This window comes from Salvelinus sp. IW2-2015, linkage group LG25, assembly GCF_002910315.2.
Source record: "Salvelinus sp. IW2-2015 linkage group LG25, ASM291031v2, whole genome shotgun sequence".
Classification (NCBI taxonomy): Eukaryota; Metazoa; Chordata; class Actinopteri; order Salmoniformes; family Salmonidae; genus Salvelinus; species Salvelinus sp. IW2-2015.
Window position 1 is genome coordinate 18071312 of NC_036865.1, and position 22989 is coordinate 18094300.

At 42.7% G+C, this 22989-nt stretch overlaps 2 protein-coding genes across 11 annotated transcripts in view; both read left to right on the forward strand.

Annotated features, from left to right (window-relative positions):
• Positions 1 to 7751, forward strand: part of LOC111951603 (pleckstrin homology domain-containing family A member 1) — a 52870-nt gene extending 45119 nt beyond the window's left edge. For 3 of the 10 annotated variants that reach the window (XM_023969775.3, XM_023969774.1, XM_023969779.1), the window contains exons 9-12: positions 343 to 407; positions 512 to 575; positions 728 to 817; positions 5721 to 7751. In XM_023969775.3, coding sequence (XP_023825543.1) covers positions 343 to 407; positions 512 to 575; positions 728 to 817; positions 5721 to 6023 — 522 coding nt within the window. In that variant the 3' untranslated portion in view covers positions 6024 to 7751. Of the gene's footprint in view, positions 1 to 342; positions 408 to 511; positions 576 to 727; positions 818 to 1208; positions 1280 to 2569; positions 2645 to 5456 lie in introns of all 10 variants that reach the window. The other 7 variants (XM_023969780.2, XM_070434961.1, XM_070434963.1 and 4 more) reach the window with 6 other exon arrangements.
• A 12008-nt stretch (positions 7752 to 19759) lies between these two features.
• The window catches only part of LOC111951594 (serine protease HTRA1A), a 35787-nt gene continuing 32557 nt past the window's right edge, over positions 19760 to 22989 (forward strand). Inside the window, exon 1 of the mRNA XM_023969763.2 lies at positions 19760 to 20316. Within this exon, the coding sequence (XP_023825531.1) occupies positions 19857 to 20316 (460 nt within the window). The 5' untranslated portion in view covers positions 19760 to 19856. The remainder of the gene's footprint in view (positions 20317 to 22989) is intronic.

The following is a 22989-nucleotide window of genomic DNA, read 5'->3' on the forward strand; positions in this document are numbered from 1 at the left end:
CTATGCTGCATTAGTGGGGCTACAGGTGATAATGCTTATTGCTAATAGCATACCTGATAATATGGATTTAAGGTTAGAGGGTAGAGGTTGGTCCCCCTCCTATGTTATATTTTTTTTACAAATACTTTAACCGATATGTTCTTTAGCTCATTTCTGGAGGTGGACATTATATTTTAGATTGTCAGCATTTCAGTCATTTTGGAGTAGAATGTCCTTTTAAAAAGTCACCAGAACTGAGCTATAGCACACGTTAAAACAGTTTGTTATACATTTGGGGTTCTTAAAATATGTCATTTCTTATCTTCCTCTTGACCCTCTCTTCTTGACCCCCCCTCTCTCCAGGAGAAGGACCCTCTGAGAATTATTCCATTGAAGGAGGTCCACAAAGTTCAGGAGTGCAAACAGAGGTACTGCACAACTCTCAGCATTGTCATGGTTGAAGGAAGCCTCTACATCCACATATATTGCGTGTAACTTTGATTTTGATCACTGTTTATATTTGTATTTCCAGTGACATCTTGATGAGGGATAATCTCTTTGAGGTTGTCACCACTTCTAGGACCTTTTACATTCAGGTGAGAAGAGATTAAACAAATTTATTTTTTCTATGACATATGTCTAGATTAATATTAAGAAATATCCCACTCAGTATATGTATTTCTCTCACCTCTGACTTTCCCCCTTTTACAATTTGCCCCGTTGTCCTCTGTCTCCTCTCTCCCTGCAGGCTGACAGTCCAGAGGAGATGCACAGCTGGATCAAGGCTGTCTCTGGGGCCATCGTAGCCCTGCGGGGACCTGGGAGATCTGCAGCCACCGTACGTAACAACCCACCATGTCACTGGGATTATAGGGCTACTGCATGCCCTCTGGCTCTTATGTTCAGTCTCCCGTCTGTCTGGTCCTTAGTAGAAACACATTGATCTGTTATCTATTTGTGTCATGTGTTCATGGCAGCCCAACACACACACACAAACAGTGAGGATGCAGAGAGGAGTGTAAAGTATGTGTCACTTTCTGTACTCACTACAGAGGGTAGAGGTTGGTCCCCCTCCTACTGTAGGTGTTAGCCCCCCTGGTATAGTATAGGCAGTGCAGTCTCCACGTCTCCTTTTTTCTCTTCCACTCCCTCTCTTTTCCCCCTGTACTGTGGGCAAGCCTGGCCCTTCCCAACCTGCTCTAATCCAGCTGTCCACTGTGTTGTTGCAGATGCGGCAGGCCAGACGGCTGTCGAACCCCTGTATACAGAGGTATACGGCCCGAATCGGGGAGTGCAGCACGTATGTCAGCTCCTGTTCCCCAAAGCTCCTTCTCTGTACTGTTGTTTTTCACTAACCTTTGGTCTTTGATGTCATGGAGTGGACTGGAGAGTCAACACTCTGCCTCCCTAAAAACCAAACTGTAAATGACCTCCCTGTGTGGGCTCTAACCTCTCCACCCCGCTGCCCATTCTGTAACTCCAACTCAGACCTTCTCTCCTCTACCTCTGCTTCTTTGCTTTTCCTGTCATCCTGTTCATGCTCTACCTCAGCTCTGGGGTTAGTCCCATAAACTCATTCCCTTGACTAAATGTAGCTTAAAGGGATACTGCGAAACTCTGGAATTTAGAGTCCGATGAACTCGTTGATACATTTTTAGATCTCTGTGTGCTGTGTTAGGGACGTTAGTGGTAGTTTCGCAATGCTACCGTACCTGTAGACTTTGTCATTACACTAATGCTAGTTAGCATTGGCTCACAATACTACTGCTAACTTCCTTCATACAGCACGCAAAGACATAAACATGGTATCCAAGAGTTCATCTGACTCTTGAGTAAGTAGAACCACAATCTCCCAGTATCCCTTTAACTTCCCTGGACCTCTGCAGCTAGTCACTGCCTCCCATTCACTTCCACACCCACTCATCCCGCTCTTAACCGCAGGTAGCCTAGCAGTTAAGAGCATTGGGCCAGTAATCGAAAGGTTGCTAGGAGCTGACTAGGTGAAAAATTTGTCTGTGCCCTTGAGCAAAGCACCTTAACCCTAATTGCTCCTGTAAGTTGCTCTGGATAAGAGCGTCTATAAATTCATAAAATGTCATTTGCTATTGTGGCTCTGTTACCATTTGAAGATGACTAAACATTTTAAACATCCCTCTGCAACTTTGAAAACCCTTACCACACACACACACATTTGAAATCTGTACTAACGCATCTCTGGTACAACCACAATTTACAAAAGGTATAAAATCACTGGTTTCCCCTTTTGATGGTCTTCGTATTGATTGTCCAATGGGTGTATAATGGAGCCAGACTGATTTGAATCTTACCTTAGTGTGCACTTGTTCACTTTCCCTGATGGATTTAAAAGTAAAGGACAATATGGTGGAAACACCCAATTATTTTTAAATGCGTCGTAGGGAGGGAGTGTATGAATGCACACTTCAGGAGAATTGGGACGCTACCTCTCTAAGATGTGCTGCAGTGTTGTGTAAAAAATGTTGTACAGACATGTTTCCTGTTTCTGTCTATATCACTTCATATGTGCTCTCACACTCTCCTTGTCTCTCTTTCTCTCTCTGTGTCTCTGCAGTCTCCTGCAGCTGTATACCTGTCTTAGACGTCTCACATACTGCCTGTCACTAGTTCTACTTCCTGTCCACTGCCTGTATTTCTGTTTACTCTCTCACACCGTCGACTTGCATAACCCAGTTAACTTCAAACTTTATTTAGAAAATTAGAATAAACTTTATCTTTGGGAGCTAAACCACAATCATCTTCACATAAATAACTGTTTAGCTGTTTATGTTTGTGTTGTGTATGATTGTGTTGTGTATGATGACTTCCTCTGTATATGTACACTCGGAAGTGAACTAACTGACCTAGCATACCTGAAGAATCACCGTTATGGTGTAGTGTTTCTGTTGAATGGTCTGCTTCAAGTCATGTAATTAAACTGCTCTTTCAGTACTAGTCAAAAGTTTGGACACCTACTCATTCCAGGGTTTTTCTTTATTTTTACTATTTTCTACGTTGTAGAATAATAGTGAAGATCTCAAAACTATGAAATAACACACATGGAATCATGTAGTAACCAACAAAGTGTTAAATAAATCAAAATCTATTTTATTTTTGAGATTCTTCAAAGTAGCAACCCTTTGCCTTGATGACAGCTTTGCACACTCTTGGCATTCTGTCAACCAGCTTCATGAGGTAGTCTCCTCGAGTGCATTTCAATTAACACGTGTGCCTTGTTAATTTATGGAATTTCTTTCCTTCTTAATGCGTTTGAGCCAATCAGTTTTGTTGTGAGAAGGTTGGGGTGGTATACAGAAGACAGCCCTATTTTGTAAAAGACCAAGTCCATGTTATGGCACAAACAGCTCAAATAAGCAAAGAGAAACAACAGTCCATTACTTTTAGACATGAAGTTTAGTCAATCTGGAAAATGTTAAAGTGTAGTCTCAAAAATCATCAAGCACTATGATGAAACTGGCTCTCATGAGGACCACCACAGGAAAGGAAGACCCAGAGTTACCTCTGCTGCAGGTAGGTACCTCTAAATGCTTCACAGAGTTCAAGTAACAGACGCATCTCAACATCAACTGTTCAGAGGAAACTGTGTGAATCAGTCCTTCATGGTCGAATTGTTGCAAAGAAACCACTACTAAAAGACACCAATAAGAAGAAGAGACTTGCTTGGGCCTAGAAACATGAGCAATGGACGTTAGACCGGTGGAAATCTGTCCTGTGGTGTGACAAGTCCAAATTTGAGATTTTTGGTTCCGACCGCTATCTCTTTGTGAGACACAGAGTAGGTGAACGGATGATCTCAGCATGTGTGGTTCCCACCATGAAGCATGGAGGAGGTGGTGTGATGGTGTCAGTGATTTATTTAGAATTCAAGGCACGCTTAACCAGCATGGTTACCACAGCATTCTGCAGCAATACGCCATCCCATCTGGTTTGGCATAGTGGGACTATCATTTGTTTTTCAACAGGACAAGGACCCAACACACCTCCAGGCTGTGTAAGGGCTATTTGACCAAGAAGGAGAGTGATGGAGTGCTGCATCAGATGACCTGGCCTCCACAATCACCCGACCTCAACCCAATTGAGATGATTTGGGATGAGTTGGACCGCAGATTGAAGGAAAAGCAGCCAACAAGTGCTCAGCATATGTGGGAACTCCTTCAAGATGGTTGGAAAAGCATTCCAGGTGAAGCTGTTTGAGAGAATTCCAAGTGTGCAAATCTGTCATCAAGGCAGCTACTTTGAAGAATATTAAATATAAAATATATTTAGATTGTTTAACACTTTTTTTGGTTACTACATGATTCCATATGTGTTGTTTTGATGTCTTCACTATTATTCTACAATGTAGAAAATAGTAAAGGAAAACCCTGGAATGAGTAGGTGTGTTCAAACTTTCGGCTGGTACTGCACGTTTTTACATGTTCTCTGTCCGGCTGCATGTTTGAATTTATGGTACAGCATTATGATGACTTTGATGTTTTTCATTTTGAACTGATTGGGGGAGGGGGACATTTTGAAATGCCAGCATGGGCAATCAGGCGTTCTTTTATTTATGGTCACAAACTGTTTTTACTGGGTGAATGGATTGGGTTAACATCTAATAAGTGCTACTTGGCTTGCTCCCTCCTTAACAACTTCTTCGGGATCAGTGTCCCTTCTACGGGACGGTTGAGCTAATGTAGGCTAATGCGATTAGCATGAGGTTGTACATTTCCCAGGACATTGACATTTTATTTATTTATTTCACCTTTATTTAACCAGGTAGGCTAGTTGAGAACAAGTTCTCATTTGCAACTGCGACCTGGCCAAGATAAAGCATAGCTATTTGACACACACAACAATATGTGACATACCTGATATTGGCAGAAAGCTTAAATTCTTGTTAATCTAACTGCACAGTCCAATTTACAGTAGCTATTGCAGTGAAATAATACTATGCTATTGTTTGAGGAGAGTGCACAATTTTGAACATAAAGTTATTAATAAACAAATTAGGCACATTTGGGCAATCTTGATACAACAATTTGAACAGAAATGAAATGGTTCATTGGATCAGTCTAGAATTTTTCACATACACTGCTGCCATCTAGTGGCCAAAATCTACATTGCACCCGGGCTGGAATAATACATTATGGCCTTTCTCTTGCATTTCAAAGATGATTATACAAAATGTTTTTTTTTTCTTTGTATTATCTTTTACCAGATCTATTGTTATTCTCCTACATTCCTTTCACATTTCCACAAACTTCAGTGTTTCCTTTCAAATGGTACCAAGAATATGCATATCCTTGCTTCAGGGCCTGACCTACAGGCAGTTAGGTTTGGGTATGTCATTTTAGGCGAAAATTAAAAAAAAGGGGGCGGATCCGTAACAACACCACCAACTGGTCACTGACATGTTCTTTCTTACTTTCTTTATTCCTCACCCCCTCTTGTTTTTACAGAGAGTGAAATGACAGTGAAATACTAACTTTAAAAAAAACAAGCACTACTGCTACTACTACTGCTGCTTGCACTACCACCGTCACAGCTTTACCAGCACTTCTACTGTCTGCTGCTACTACTACCACTGCTGCTGCATCAGCCGCTACACCACAAGTCTGCCACTGACTCTATTCACAACTGTTTTCCAAATTAGATTTTCGTCACCGCCCTTGGTCCCTGTCTGACTGTGATTCTGTGGGACACACCCCTCTGTCCTCTCTCAGCAGGAGCACTGTGGCTGTTCCTCCCAATCCACATTCTACCGCAGCCACCCGGGGCCCCCCGTCCCTCGCTCGCCCTTATCTGCAGTGCCACCCTACCCAGGGTGCCCTGCTGTCGCGGGCGGCGCACGCCCGGAGCCTGGCGTGGGACAGCGAACATTTCATGAGCCTCCTGCCACGACCCAGCCACGCCCGACTGTCACTACAGGAGACACGCCTGTCCAAGTGACCGCTGCCACCACCCTCGAGTCACCATGGAGACAGTGCAGCACCTTTGAGGGCTACCCACCAGAACCCCCCCCTTGACTTGGACCCTACTGACCTGCCAGTCAGTGAAGTCTCACCCCTACCCACAAACTAGGAGATGATGTGTGGCAACAGTGATAATGGAGGAAATGAGAGGAGTGCTTTTGAATAACCGAGAGAAGCAGAACCAGGGGGCTGGTGGTCTCCTCCACCAAACTGACCGGAAGTCATCTGGATAGAAATGGCAGAAAGCAGGAACTGGACTCCATGCCAAAGTGAATGACTGTATAATATGTCTGACCTCTATCCATCTCATGTTACCTAACCCAACTAGTCAACTCTGGTCAGATATTAGAGTTGAAAGTCACTCAGGGACAGAGGGGTTGCGTTCTCTCCTGGTGTTTCATTGTTAGTCATCTGCTCAGTTGAAGTTGAGGCCTGTGGACACATACATAAAGTCATGCAATCAGCTGTGTGTCTGTGTGTGTAGGGAGGGTGGGATTCACACTGAGCTCTACGCCAAAGATACGCCATTTGTCATTTTCTCCCACCTTAGATCAAACATTAATGTTCGCCTACACATTTAGATTTAAAATGTAATGAAGAGTTTTACCTGCAACTCATGACTAGGCACAAAGATTAATTCAACAATTTGTGAGCTAGTGAGTGTATATTTTAAGGGAGCAAGCTATATTCTCTGAGGGAATAGTTGTCAAGCTACAGAAATAATCATGCCTGGTCATTTCATACATTCACTGTTGTTCTTATTGAACGTTGTCTTTATTTTTAATTTTAATGTATAGTGTATGACCCGAATTATTCTAACAGACATTTTCTTTATCTGATTTTAAAACCTACATACAATCCCACTCAAGATCCACACCAGAGTATTACAGTTAGAAAGTTGTTGGCACACACTGTGGACTGGTTCGAGAGGACTGTGCAGCTCCAAAGCAAGCCATGTGGGTCATTCCACCAATTCGGTGCCTTTTTGAGAAATATAAATTGGTAGAAAAAACAAATTGATTTCACCTAATTTAGCATTCTGTCATAAAGAGCACATTTTCAACTTTAGCAAGTCTTTAATCAGATGCAAAAAAATCGGATTTATTGAATTCTTTGTGTGGTCTATATTAAAGGTTACTTCATTTAATTTAACAGACTTAAATGTGATGTTGGTGCACAATTTTTACTTAACATATCAAAGGGAAGCAAAAGGCACTCATTTCGTGCAACGATCCATGGATGTTTGCATAATCCTGCAGGGTACTGTTTTGGGGTTATCTTCGGACTTGTACCAATAGGAGTTTAGTGGGGGAGTGAGTTGAGCGACAGAGTGAGGTGGCTTCAGTACGGGACCAAAGTCAACAGCAGTCACTACTAGGGAAGGGATGGCCAGAGTGTCTTACAGAGATGATGTTTAAATAAATACTGTTCACCAAAGCTGCCTGACCTCTTCAGACCTGTACAGTGGCTTCAACCATTTTAATGACTGCTGCCCTATTTGTTGAGTTATGACAATGACAGCTGCTGTTTTGTGGGTGTGAAAACATTGGTTTTCTTCAACAGTTTGTATGGGATGGTTTTATTTTATGTTGTAAAATTGTGGGAAGATGTATATTTCCGTTTGAACTTCCCTGTGCCTGTATTGCCAGGTAGTGGAGGTTAACCCAACAATACTACTCAAAGGTCTTATTTCAATAGCTCTCAGTAGTGGTTTTGCAAAACCATATAGCTGCTAAAGTGCCATAAATTCTATAAAAATAAATAAATGTTATTCTAACCCTTTTTGTCTTGTGTGCTAGATTTTAATTGTGTCGCTATTTATTACGTGGATGACTTGAAAGAAATACTTTGAAAATGTTCAGGTGTTGATTTAATTATTGCAAATCAGTTCAATCAAGATTAGCAGCTGCTCATACAACTCCCACTAGTCATTAATTAACACATTTTGAAATAAAATCAAGGACTAAATCCAGATAAAGCAGACAATTCTATGAATGCATAAAAAACTGGAATAAACTGCTAAATACTAAGAAATGGTTCAACTGCTCTTACATAGCCTCACACTTAATTGTATGACTACTCTGCCCCCTGGTGGTGAAATTTAAATGGTTAACTTTCTTCCCAGGGTAGAAATGCCACTACATTTGACTCCTATACAGCCTGAACTTTGGTAATGATGGTCAGACAGCATTATTTGTGTGTCCAATCATTGACCTGTCAAGTCTGAACAGGGTGTGGTGGTATGAATTGTGTTTAGTCTAATGGAGGCCCACAGTGACCAATGATGATGCCATACGGTTGCTTGTGGAAAACAAAAACGACTACATCTGGATTGACTCGGGGCCAGTAAGAGTAAGAAGAGTAAGAAGAAGTGAGGTAGCCCAGTCTGTATGCTTTTATTGGCCTGCAAGAGTGGCTTTTGTTGGGCTTCTGAGAGACTCCAATCGGAGTCCATGCTTCAACATTGTTTTGATCACATGGACTGGGATATGTTCCGGGTATCCTCAGAGAATAACATTGACGTTTACACGGACACGGTGACTTGGGTTCGTCAGGAAGTGTATAGGGGATGTTGTTCCCACGGTGTCTATTAAAACCCACCCAAACCAGAAATGGTGGATAGATGGCAGCATTCGCGCAAAACTGAAAGCGCGAACCACCACATTTAACCATGGCAAGGTGACTGGGAATATGGTCGAATACAAACAGTGTAGTTATTCCCTCCGTAAGGCAATCAAACAGGCAAAACTTCAGTACAGAGATAAAGTGGAGTCGCAATTCAACGCCTCAGACAGGAGACGTATGTGGCAGGCAGTGGCGACCCATCATTCAGGGCAGGTGGGGCTCCCCACATTTTAGTTTTTTTTAAATAATACAAAAAATTGGGGGGCTTGCCTGTTTTTCATGTTATTTTGGCATTCATGTGTCACATACCAGTTTGCAAATAATGTTTTTTTTTAAATCCTTGAGTTAATAAAGCCGCATACAGTAAACATGGTCTCTTTTTTTCGTTCTTGAGTAAGGCAGCTCCAAAATGCAGGTGTTTCAGCCTAGCCCAGTGCTTTCTGTGGTGGTGGGGCACCCAGTGGAAAATACGGAGCGTAGGGGTTGGTAATGTCTACTTGCGCCGTGATTGGCTCAGTGTTCTGTCACTCATGGGGACACTACGTCACCGCCGTGTCTAAGGGTAGAGCAAAAAAATTCAAGCCCCTTGGGTGCTGCCGAAGAGTTACATTAGAAGTGTCCATCCTAGAAGGCTCAAGGTAAGGTCATTGGCCACAGATAAAATTACGTAAAATCACGTTATATCTACTGTAGCTTTAATTGGACTGATCATGTCAACATAATACTTTCAAAATCTTAGCTAGCTGTCATCATCATGAATCAAGTCGACAATCTACTGGCAAATCCTTTTTAACCCTTGTCATATGAAGAGAAATTATAGATAAAACGTATCGGTGCTCATCAACCATTGGACATAAATATTACACAACAAGTTGGAAATCGCAAATTCGACACGAAGTGGTTTGGAATGAATCAGTGTCTAACTGCAAGCATTGCAAAGCAATCAAATCTAATCAAATCAGACTATTTGTCACATGCGCCAAATACAACAAGTGTAGAGTTTACTGTGAAATGCTTACTTACAAGCCCTTAACCAACAGTGCAGTTGAAGTAGAGCCTGCTATTCAGTGGAGTGGCTGTGTGGTCCAAGTCTGGAATTAAGGGTCTCTTTTCCAAGTTTAAAATTATAAACATTCAACAATGGCCATGCTGTCAATGAAGCATGGTATGTACTGCGCTCAAAACAACTGTAAATTCGGAACTCGGGGGAAAAACTAGCTCAGACTGGGAAAATATGTTTTGAACAGTCATCCAACTCGGAATTGTAAATCGGGAACTCGGGCATCTTTCTACAGCTACGACCTGAAGATCAATGATGTCATCATGATTCAACCTTTTTTCAGAGTTCCCAGTTGTCTTGAAAGCACCATAAATCCAGAGAATGCCAGACGTTGATGATAAAATTTACCCAGGATGGACCGCCGCGCCGCCTTCCTGTTCAAGTGAGCACAGCACAACAAGGTGAGTCCAAAAATGTCTTGTATGCTGCTGCATAAACGATGTAATATGCCAGGGAGATATGTATACTGTAGCTAAGAAAGTAATACTAAGTGTATGTTGTGTAGTAAGCTGTTATTAGCCCATGTGCTTCACCCTAATAACTTGGTCTATTTTCCCCTCTTAATTCCAAATCAAATCAAAGTTTATTTGTCTCGTGCGTGAAATGCTTACTTACAGGCTCTAACCAATAGTGCGGAGAAATACAAGTGTGTGTGTGTATGTGTGTAGGTAAGTAAAGAAATAAAACAACAGTAAAAAGACATTTAAAAATAAGAGTAGCAAGGCTATATACAGACACCGGTTAGTCAGGCTTATTGAGGTAGTATGTACATGTGGGTATGGTTAAAGTGACTATGCATATATGATGAACAGAGAGTAGCAGTAGCGTAAAAAGAGGGGTTGGCGGGTGGTGCGACACAATGCAGATAGCCCGGTTAGCCAATGTGCAGGAGCACTGGTTGGTCGGGCCAATTGAGGTAGTATGTATATGAATGTATAGTTAAAGTGACTGCATATAGATAAACAGAGTAGCAGCAGCGTAAAAGAGGGCTGGGGGGGGGGCACGCAATGCAAATAGTCCGGGTAACCATTTGGTTACCTGTTCAGGAGTCTTATGGCTTGGGGGTAAAAACTGTTGAGAAGCCTTTTTGTCCTAGACTTGGCACTCCGTTACCGCTTGCCATGCGGTAGTAGAGAGAACAGTCTGACTGGGGTGGCTGGGGTCTTTGACAATTTTCAGTGCCTTCCTCTGACACCGCCTGGTGTAGAGGTCCTGGATGGCAGGCAGCTTTGCCCCAGTGATGTACTGGGCCATACGCACTACCCTCTGAAGTGCCTTGCGGTCGGAGGCCGAGCAATTGCCGTACCAGGTAGTGATGCAACCGGTCAGGGTGCTCTCGATGTTGCAGCTGTAGAACCTTTTGAGGATCTCAGGACCCATGCCAAATCTTTTTCGTTTCCTGAGGGGGAATAGGCTTTGTCGTGCCCTCTTCACGACTGTCTTGGTGTGTTTGGACCATTCTAGTTTGTTGTTGATGTGGACACCAAGGAATTTGAAGCTCTCAACCTGCTCCACTACAGCCCTGTCGATGAGAATGGGGACGTGCTCGGTGCTCCTTTTCCTGTAATCCACAATCATCTCCTTAGTCTTGGTTACGTTGAGGGATAGGTTGTTATTCTGGCACCACCCGGCCAGGTCTCTGACCTCCTCCCTATAGGCTGTCTCGTTGTTGTCGGTGAGCTCCAGTGTTGAGGATCAGCGTGGCAGATGTGTTGCTACCTACCCTCACCACCTGGGGGCGGCCCGTCAGGAAGTCCAGGATCCAGTTGCAGAGGGAGGTGTTTAGTCCCAGGTTCCTTAGCTTAGTGATCAGCTTTGAGGGTACTATGGTGTTGAATGCTGAGCTGTAGTCAATGAATAGCATTCTCACATAGTTGTTCCTTTTGTCCAGGTGGGAAAGGGCAGTGTGGAGTGCAATAGAGATTGCATCATCTGTGGATCTGTTTGGGCGGTATGCAAATTGGAGTGGGTCTAGGGTTTCTGGGATAATGGTGTTGATGTGAGCCATTACCAGCCTTTCAAAGCACTTCATGGCTACGGATGTGAGTGCCACGGGTCTGTAGTCATTTAGGCAGGTTGCCTTTGTGTTCTTGGGCACAGSGACTATGGTGGTCTGCTTGAAGCATGTTGGTATTACAGACTCAATCAGGGACATGTTGAAAATGTCAGTGAAGAAACCTGCCAGTTGGTCAGCACATGCCCAGAGCACACGTCCTGGTAATCCATCCGGCCCCGCAGCCTTGCGTAAGACCTGAGACGTGAGTAAGACCTGTTTAAAGGTCTTACTCACGTCGGCTACGGAGAGCGTGATCACACAGTCGTCCGGAACGTGCTTCTACACCTGCATTACTAGCTGTTTGGGGTTTTAGGCTGGGTGTCTGTACAGCACTTCGAGATATTAGCTGATGTACGAAGGGCTATATAAAATAAAATTGATTGATTGATTGATTGAACAGCTGATGCTCTCATGCATGCCTCAGTGTTGCTCGCCTCGAAGCGAGCATAGAAGTGATTTAGCTCGTCTGGTATGCTCGTGTCACTGGGCAGCTCGCTGCTTCCCTTTGTAGTCTGTAATAGTTTGCAAGCCCTGCCACATCCGACGAGCGTCGGAGCCGGTGTAGTATGATTCAATCTTAGCCCTGTATTGACGCTTTGCCTGTTTGATGGATCGTCGCAGGGCATAGCGGGATTTCTTGTAAGCTTCCATGTTAGAGTCCCGCACCTTGAAAGCGGCAGCTCTACCCTTTAGCTCAGTGCGAATGTTGCCTGTAATCCATGGCTTCTGGTTTGGGTATGTACGTACAGTCACTGTGGGGACGACGTCCTCAATGCACTTTTTGATAAAGCCAGTGACTGATGTGGTGTATTCCTCAATGTCATCGGAAGAATCCCAGAACATGTTCCAGTCTGTGATAGTAAAACAGTCCTGTAGTTTAGCATCTGCTTCATCTGACCATTTTTTTTATAGACCGAGTCACTGGTGCTTCCTGCTTTAATTTTTGCTTGTAAGCAGGAATCAGGAGGATAGAGTTGTGGTCGGATTTACCAAATGGAGGGCGAGGGAGAGCTCTGTACGCATCTCTGTGTGTGGAGTACAGGTGATCTAGAATTTTTTTCCCTCTGGTTGCACATTTAACATGTTGATAGAGATTTGGTAGAACAGATTTAAGTTTCCCTGCATTAAAGTCTAATTTCGCCTGCTGTTCTGACTTGGTGGTGTACATGTAGCCTATAACCTGTTTTAGAGAAATGTATTCATCGAATATTGTAAGAGCTTTCATTGTCTGCTTATATGTCCCCTTTATTTATCCTACGGTTCTGACTTGGTTTACAGGGAGAACACCCATGTTCTGAATTCTGTCTCTGTGCATTTCAAAAGTGCTGAACAAATAGTTATATTGACTACGTCTGTCCTAACTTGCTCATTAATGTCTTAATCGAAATTACCGATTGCCTCTTATCCGCTTGTTGTCCCCGTATGCCATAGTTTGTACCTCTCAATTGTCAGTAGAAACCACATTTGTTTAAGCAAGTCAGCCAAATCAACTATGTTTGTTTAAAAGGCAATAAATGAGGATGAATGAACTGTTTCGCTGCCAGACAAGACTCTGCTGAGAGCCAGGTGTAGCAGTGGTAAGGTGTTGAGACTGCTGTTGGGACAGCTTTACAGTTTGTGTGCACCGTTTGTCACCGTTATAGTGCAATAATGTATTGTTTAGTGTTGTGTTGTGGCCTTGCATGCCACATATTTTATTTTTTCCCCCACCAAGATTTACATGCTAAAATCGCCACTGTTGGCAGGGACAACAGACATTCACGGATTACAAAGGGGAAAAAAAACACCAACATCTTGCTCCCAGACAAGCTAAACGCCTTCGCCCGCTTTGAGGATAACACAGTGCCACCGATGTGGCCCGCTCCCAAGGACTGTGGGCTCTCGTTCTCCGTGGCTGACGTGAGTAAGACATTTAAGCGTGTTAACCCTCGCAAGTCTGCCGGCCCAGACAGCATCTCTAGCCGCCTCCTCAGAGCATGCGCAGACTAGCTGGCTGGAGTGTTTATGGACATATTCAATCTCTCCGTATCCCATTCTGCTGTCCCCACTTGCTTCAAGATGTCCACCATTGTTCCTGTACCCAAGAAAGCAAAGGTAACGGAACTAAATGACTATCGCTCTATAGCACTCACTTCTGTCATCATGAAGTGCTTTGAGAGGCTAGTTAAGGATCATATCACCTCTACCTTACCTGACACCCATGACCCACTTCAATTTGCTTACCGCGCCAATAGATCCACAGACGATGCAATCGACATTGCACTGCACACTATCCCATCTGGACAAAAGGAATACCTATGTAAGAATGCTGTTCATTGACTATAGCTCAGTCTTCAACACTATAGTACCCTCCAAGCTCATCATTAAACTTGGGGCCCTTGGTCTGAACCCCGCCCTGTGCAACTGGGTCCTGGACTTCCTGACATGCCGCCCCCAAGTGGTGAAGTTAGGAAACAACACCTCCACTTCGCTGATCCTCAACACAGAGGCCCCACAAAGGTGTTTGCTCAGCCCCGTCCTGTACTCCCTGTTCACCCATGACTGCGTGGCCACGCACACCTCCAACTCAAGTTTGCAGACGACACAACAGTAGTATGCCTGATTACCAACAATGACGAGAAAGCCTACAGGGAAGAGGTAATGGCCCTGGAGGAGTGGTGCCAGGAAAATAACCTCAACTTCAACAAAACGAAGGAGCTGATCGTGGACTTCAGGTAACAGCAGAGGGAGCCTGCCCCTATCCACATTGACGACCGCAGTAGAGAAGGTAGAAAGCTTCAAGTTCCTCGGCGTACACATCACTAACGATCTGAAATGGTCCACCCTCACAGACAGTGTGGTGAAGGCGCAACAGCGCCTCTTCAACTTCAGGAGGCTGAATAAATGTGGCTTGGCCCCTAAGACCCTCAGAAACTTTTACAGATGCACAATTGAGAGCATCCTGTCGAGCTGTGTCACTGCCTGGTACGGCAACTGCACCGCCCATAAACACAGGGCTCTCCAGAGGGTGGTACGGTCTGCCCAAAGCATCACCGTGGGCACACTGCCTGCCCTCCAGGACACCCACAGCACCCGATGTCACAGGAAGGCCAAAAAGATTATCAAGGACATCAACCACCCGAGCCACGGCCTGTTCACCCCGCTATCATCCAGAAGGTGAGGTCAGTACAAGTGCATCAAAGCGGGGCCTGAGAGACTGAAAAACAGCTTCTATCTCAAGGTCATCAGACTATGAAATAGCCATCACTAGCCGGCTCCCACCCGGTTACGCAACCATGCACCTTAGAGGCTGCTGCCCTGTATACATAGACTTGGAATCACTGACCACTTTAATAATGGAACACTAGTCACTTAAATAATGTTTACATACTGCTTTACTCATCTCATATATATACACTATTCTATTCTACTGTATTTTAGTCAATGCACCTCCGACATTACTCGTCCTAATATTTATATATTTATTTTACTTTTAGATTATAACATCTGCTAAATATGTGCATGTGACCAATAAAATTTGATTTGACTAATATAGTGTCAGTTTGGCCCTAGAGACCTCTGCATTTGCTCATTCGGAATCATACAGCTCACATCAACAAGACAGATCTCGTCTTCTTTAACTTATTAGGGTGTAACCTAATGCAGGTTGTTTTCATCTGAATATGTTTTAATGGGTTGATGTTGACCTTAAAGGTTGCCATGTCATTTTCACAACATGCCATTGTCCTCCAAAGCTACACATTCAAATGGGAAGAGTGTTAATAACACCAAACCTCATGAACTCCAGTGTCACTTTTGTTCCACATACCCCCACCCTTTCAATGCAAGACAAAGTGAAAACCATTATGAAAACAGGACCCTCTCCATCCCTGTGCTTTCCTCACTAAGTACCCCTTTGGTTATGGGAGGAGCATGTTAGACAAACCCCATAGCACCACAAGGGGCCTTAGGCAAACTCCATCTCAATGCCTGGGCCCTGAGTATTGGTCCAACCACCTCATTAAACCATAGTCGTTAAAATATCCCTGGCCCATAACCAATCATAGTTTATGGCAATGAGTCATTGGTCCACTGTTTACTGGATCTTTTACAGCCCACCACAGGCATCCAACTTGACAGAGATTTGTTGTTCGCTACACTACAGTATATAAGCCACTAGCTATAACATTGGAATTCATGCTTTTCATGCTAGAAATTGGCCTATATTTCTTCTAATAAGAGCAATTTGTTTAGTCTTTAATTTGTACAACTTCAGAAAACAGTTTAAGCTTTCTGTTAGAATACCACAAAAAGCAGTTTGCTAATGATCTTATGAACAATGTTGGTTGAATGAAAAAGCTTTGAATGTTAGCTTTGCTTACAAAATTGGTCATGATTCATCATCACCCAAGTTCCCTCAAATATTGGTTTCTGTTGATTGATTCGTTTCTGACCGCACATGAAATTATTAATGAATGGGCAAATTGTGTACTTTTAAAAATAAGATTGAGTTAACTAATTATTTTATAAATGGCTTATAACCCACAGCAATCCTAGAATGCCTCACACCCTCCCTCTCTGTTATTTTTGTAGCTCTATTATATGAGTTGAGTAAGTTGCCAAGAGTGACTAAGTCATATAGGGAACAGTAAAAAACAGCATGTTTAGGGCTGAAAGTCCAGAATCCAGAATTATACATGCTTCATGACCTCTCCTGTGATTTCTTTAAATGTAGGCAGTCTATATGTATAGCTTCCTATTGATTGGGGAATTATCATATTAGTTCATCATGAGCAATGTTATGATGGCACACACATACGTGAATGGGATTATCTAAACAGCTACATTTAAATGTTTAGAGATATAATATAAAGGCAAATGTTTTAGGGACCACATTTGTAGTTGTTATTTTTTGTTGGGGGGGTTACAGGTACATTATCCACTTCAAATGATACGTTTATGAAACATGGACCTGTAGGCTGCCACTTTAAAATTAAAATAAGAAATGTAAGAAATACATACAGAGTCTAACAGTTGACATCAATAAGGGATCATAGCTTTCACCTGATGAGTCTATGCAATGAAAAGAGCAGGTGTTCATAATGTTTTGTACACTCAGTGTATACTGTATATTTTTTTGTATGTAAAGTATGTGTTGGGCTTTAGCTGAGATTATTCTTTACAGAGTCAAGTATATTCGTCCAGGCCTCAATTGTTCCTTGACTAGCACCATTCATTCTCGCTGTCGATAATTCTAACGTTATAACTTCTAACAGTACCTGTATTCACTGGCGAATTGGGAGAGAGTGAGGTGATTGCCCTCTAAGAGCCAACATCATTTTTGTGGCTGTGCTGCATGCCAGCAGTAATCATCTCTGATTGTTAGAGATATTTAAAGAGCTAAAGTATCATTGTTAAGTAACATAATATATGCAAAGCATTGAATATTTACTTTGTAATTTGTCACCAGCCGCATTTAACTGCAGGGCACTCCCGCATCATATGGAGGAATGTGCCTACCTGATTTAGGAGACACGGTGAATAGTTGGAAGTTGGGGCCAATTTCATCGTAAAACATTTCCTTCGTATAAATAGATTCTGTGAACAAACTTTAAATGTTTATGTTGATGGTTCGGACTACGGGATGCCAAGGTCATATTATTCCATATTCTGTTCAAGTACTTTTTTCATGGCTTGCTCAGAATATCAGCTTTCCAAAAGTATAAACGCAACATGTGGAGGTCCTGGGCTGGCGTGGTTACACGTAGTCTGTGGTTGTAAGGCCAACTGGACGTATTGCCAAATTCTATAAAACGACATTGGAGGCGGCTTATGGTAGAGAAATTAACATTCAATTATCTGGCAACAGCTCTGGTGGACATTCCTGCAGTCAGCATGCCAATGGCACACTCCCTCAAAACTTGAGACATCTGTGGCATTGTGTTGTGTGACAAAACTAAACATTTTAGAGTGGCCTTTATTTGTCTCCTGCACCTGGTGCATCTGTGTAATGATCATGCTGTTTAATCAGCTTCTTGATATGCCACACCTGTCAGGTGCATAGAGTATCTTGGTAAAGGATGAATGCTCACTAACATGGATGTAAACAAATTTGTGCACAAAATATGAGAGGAAAAAAAAGCTTTTTGTGCATATGGAACATTTCTGGGATCTTTTATTTCAGCTCATGAAACATGGGACCAACACTTTAAATGTTGTGTTTATATTTTTGTTCAGTGTATTATAGCGATCAGTCCTTTCGGGAGCCCAGATAATTTATTTCTAAATCCCATCATTGGATGGTTCGGTAGTTGGATTTCCCAAGGTGCTCCATAGGCCAGCATAGCTGACCTAAGTTGTAAATAAGTGTAAGTGTCTTTCAAATCTTGGAATGTTCTCAAACCATTACTGTCCATGATATTGGCAAGAGAAGGATTCAACATTTCGACCTTTGGGTTGATGCAAAAGGTCGCCCCCAAGATCGCAAGGCGTTATAGTGACATTTTGGAGTATGGGCATGCCATTTTGATTCCCAATTACCTGTACATTGCTTTTCAATTTTGCGCCAAATAGAAATTGTGTGAGCAATAATAGGATCAAAGCGTAGTTTACATTGTTTAAGGTATATCAGTGAAAACCACCTCTTCCAGGGCAATAGGAGACACCATATGTATCTCTATACTCAGCCAGGGGTTGGACTAAATGCTAGTGCCTGGAAATAGAATTTTAAGTTTGGTATGGATAGTCATACGTCTTTCCCTCTTTGCAAGTTTGTTAATTTGATCTGGAATCACTTACCTTGCCATATACATTTTAAAACTGCACTATGTTTTTTATCCCAATAGCCAGAAGGGGGAGACAAGGGAAGCATTGAGCTACAGAAATTCAGCCGTGGCAGTATATTCATTTTTACAATAGATATTCTGCCAGTTAAAGCAACTGGGATATTGAATTGATTTGAGTGTTCTGTTAAAGTTTCTGCCAATGATTTTAGGAAGGAAGGAAATACTGTATATCTATTTCCAGATATTTAAAATGGGAAACGATTGGGATTTCATAAGTAGAGATGGAGTCCTCATCCGGGTCTTGAGAGGCAGTAGGGCAGATTTGGTTAGATTTATTTTACAACTTGAGATGGAGCTGAATTTGTCCATGATCTTTAATGATTTAAGGAGGGATTGCAGTACATTGTCTAGATAAAGTAAGATATTGTCGGTGTATAATAAATTGACGTCATCCGTAGAATTGAGAGATATTGGTCTAATTTCTTTTGATTTGTGCCAGGGGCTCCATCGACAATAAAAGTAGCGAAGGTGAGATGAGATCACGTTACCTGCTACTTCGAATGATTCTCAAAGGAACAGAGCAGGTATTGCCTGTTATTACTATGGCGAGGTATTGGTATATAGTATTTTAATAATCCGAATGAAATTGGAGTCAAGTCCCATATGTCCCATAGGTTGCAAATTCGAGTCTAATTCGTAACATATAATACGAAATGGGTGATGGACATCCTCAAATTAATGCATATCATACTAAATTAAGGGTCACGGATTTACGTACAGAATAATACGAAATGCTCTCAGACTAGGTTGAAAAGAGTAGTCACTACCTGGTCTGAAGAAAGTGTTTGCTTTTTGTGTCATTAACAACTTTTTCAATTCAGAGATATTTTTTAATTGTGATTTATTCAGCTTAGATGCAAATGCAGTTGCATTGTTTTTAATAAAACATGTAATGGCTTCCCATAAAATCACATTTTGATCCATGATAGGCCTATTCCAAATGTGTAGCATATTCTAAGTTTCTTCTATTTCAAAATAGAATTCATTCAAATAGGCCTAATGAAAAAATGTATGAATACATACCAAAGCGCTTCCCTTTAGCACGTGACACACACACCAACCATAGACATGCGTATTGTTATTGCATAGAAAGTGTGCCGGGCCATGTGGAATTGAGTAGGCTTTTATATAAATGCAGTGCCAGCTAAAAAACTCAGTTGCTTATTGGTGCACAGTGGAAGTGGAGCTTCTCTTAATCCCTTACATCAACTGCTCTGCTCTACACTCCTCAGCTCACATGTACCAAAGTACTGCAAGTTTAGAGAAGCCCGGACACTTTTTACTTTCCCATATTTTGAAACTGTGTTTCACAGTAAACCACCATGTTTTGGTCAATATTGTGCGTAACCGTTTGCTTGGCATCCCTACTTGCTGAAGCACAGATCTCCAATAGGTACGTTATCAGCTGTCCCAGTCGTTGTCACAAGGCGATGTGTCCCCGTATGCCAGCGGAGTGCTTAGCAGGACAAGTCCTGGACCACTGCAACTGCTGCCCCGTGTGTGCCTCTGGAGACGGCGAAGCGTGCGGCGGCAATGGAAAGCTTGGAGACCCGGTATGCGGAGAGGGGTTGGAGTGTTCGGTGTCCGGTGGAGTGGGGTACTCTGCCACCGTCAGAAGAAGAGGGAAGAGCGGCGTTTGCGCCTGCAAAACTACGGACCCTGTATGTGGTAGCGACGGTGTATCCTACCGTAACATCTGCGAGCTCAAGAGAGTCAGCAACCGGGCACTGAAACTTCAGCAGCCTCCTGTTATGTTCATTCAACGGGGAGCTTGTGGGAAAGGTAAAGGCTTTGAAGAATATTATACATACAATTCCCATTTCACCGTCTTGAATGTGCTGTTTGTGTGTATTTCATATTCATTATTTCTGGTGGCTTCCTAACTTTAAATCAGTGAGCATAACTCGATTACGCATAATTTTTCCATTCAATGGAAGCTTTACGCGAAAATCCAATCTATACCAAATCAGATTCAGCCTTGCTGATACTTAGAGTCATGAATTCTCACCAGAAAGGAATCAGTGTGTGACAGTCTGGTGGGCAACAACATCCAGATATGGCAGCTGATTATGTATCCCACGCGCACAAACATCGTGTCCTTTGACAGTAAAACAAAGGCTACCATTGAAATGCGTTGGTTTTTGGTTTTGTTCATTCACTCATGAAAAGCAGTAATCCTTGCTTACTTTTGCTTGTTTGAACTAAGTCACTAATTCTATTAACTTGTTATTAACGTATGGATTAGCTCTGGTATGCGTACAGTCAGTCACATGGGAATAACCCTCCAAATTAATTTATCTAAAGTAGCATAATTAATGCAATAGGTCATTGTTGCTGACTTCACCATGGATAATGTATTATTTAACTGTTTGGACTCAGTTTCAGCCAGTGCAGCTGACCTGCAAACGGAGACACTTATTATCAGAGTCAGTGGGGCACAACATAAACCAGACCATCTATCCATCCCAGACATTTTTTTTTTCGTTATTAAATATCATAACATTAATAGATTTGTGGCAGCCTTTTAAGCGGTTTCTATTTCCCTCAACTTTCTAATTGCAAGTGCATTGTGTCATAGCATAGTGAATTCTGTTCTGAAATGTGAATGACACTGAGGATGGTACAAAGACAACCTTCACACTCACAACTCACCTACAGGTGGTAGAGAGATGAGCCAGTGATCTTTAACTGTGTTTGTGTGTTTTAAGTGCTCCAAGGGCCCGATTCTGACCTGAAATGGAATGGAATTCCCTTTCTAGTGTGCTATTCACCTGCTATTCATTGTGGGTAGAGATACTTTTATATATTTAATGTATGTGGACACCCCTTCAAATTAGTGGATTTGGCTATTTCAGCCACACCCATTGCTGACAGGTGTATAAAATCGAGCACACAGCCATGCGATCTCCATAGACAAACATTGACAGAAGAATGGCCTTACTGAAGAGCTCAGTGATTTTCAACATTGCACCGTCATAGTATGCCACCTTTCCAACATGTCAGTTCGTCAAATTTCTGGCCTTCTAGAACTGCCCCGGTCAACTGTAAGTGCTGTTTGTCAGGACCCGGTGCGAGAAACAGTCACTAAATCGGCAGAACCCAGAAGATGAGGCAGACACAGCAGTACTAGAGATGGTGGTTTAATAAAAAAATAGATATCTTCCAAAATACAAAGAAAATCCACAAAGTGGTAAAAACAGCAAGGGAAAAACAAACCTCAAAAGACTAATACAAAATACAAAAGAACAAAACCAGAGAACCTCTGGAAAATCCAACAAGAGAAAAATATATGTTCACAACAAGGCTTGGGCTGGGGCTGGGTGCTAACATACAGGTGCAAACAATAATTAGAGCAAGGGAAAAACAAAAAGGTACAAAAAAGGTGCAATGGGGACATCTAGTGACAAAAAACCAGAACAGTCCTGGCCAAAACCTGACACTGTTATTGTGAAGTGGAAACATCTAGGAGCATCAACGGCTCAGCTGCGAAGTGGCAGGCCACACAAGCTCACAGAACGGGACAGCCGAGTGCTGAAGCGTGTGGCGTGAAATAATTGTCTGTCCTCGGTTGCAACACTCACTACCGAGTTCCAAAGTGTCTCTGGAAGCAACATCAGCACAATAACTGTTCGTCAGGACCTTCATGAAATGGGTTTCCTTGGCCGAGCAGCCGCACACAAGCCTAAGATCACCATGCGCAATGCCAAGTGTCGGCTGGAGTGGTATAAAGCTCACCGCCATTGGACTCTAGAGCAGTGGAAACGTGTTCTCTGGAGTGATGAATCACACTTCACTATCTGGCAGTCCAACAGACAAATCTGGGTTTGGCGGATGCAAAGTGAACGTTACCTGCCCCAATGCATAGTGCCAACTGTAAAGTTTGGTGGAGGAGGAATAATGGTCTGGGGCTGTTTTTCATGGTTCGGGCTAGGCTCCTTAGTGCCAGTGAAGGGAAATCTTAATGCTACATCATACAATGACATTCTAGACGATGCTGTGCTTCCAACTTTGTGGCAACAGTTTTTGGAAGGTCCTTTCCTGTTTCAACATAACAATGCCCCCGTGCAGGAAGCGAGGTCCATACAGAAATGGTTTGTCGAGATCGGTGTGGAAAAACTTGACTGGCCTGCACAGAGCCCTGACCTCAACCCCATAGAACACATTTGGGATGAATTGGAACACCAACTACAAGGCAGCCCTAATTGCCTAACCTCACTAATATTCTTTTGGCTGAATGGAAGCAAGTCCCTGCAGCAATGTTCCAACATCTAGTGGAAGGCCTTCCCAGAAGAGTGGAGGCTGTTATAGAGGCAAAGGGGGGGACCAACTCCATATTAATGCCCATGATTTTGGAATGAGATGTTTGACGAGCAGGTGTCCACATACTCCTGGTCATGTAGTTTAGACTAAATGAAGGTGAGGCGGAGGTATGTCTACAAATATGCTGTATTCTGA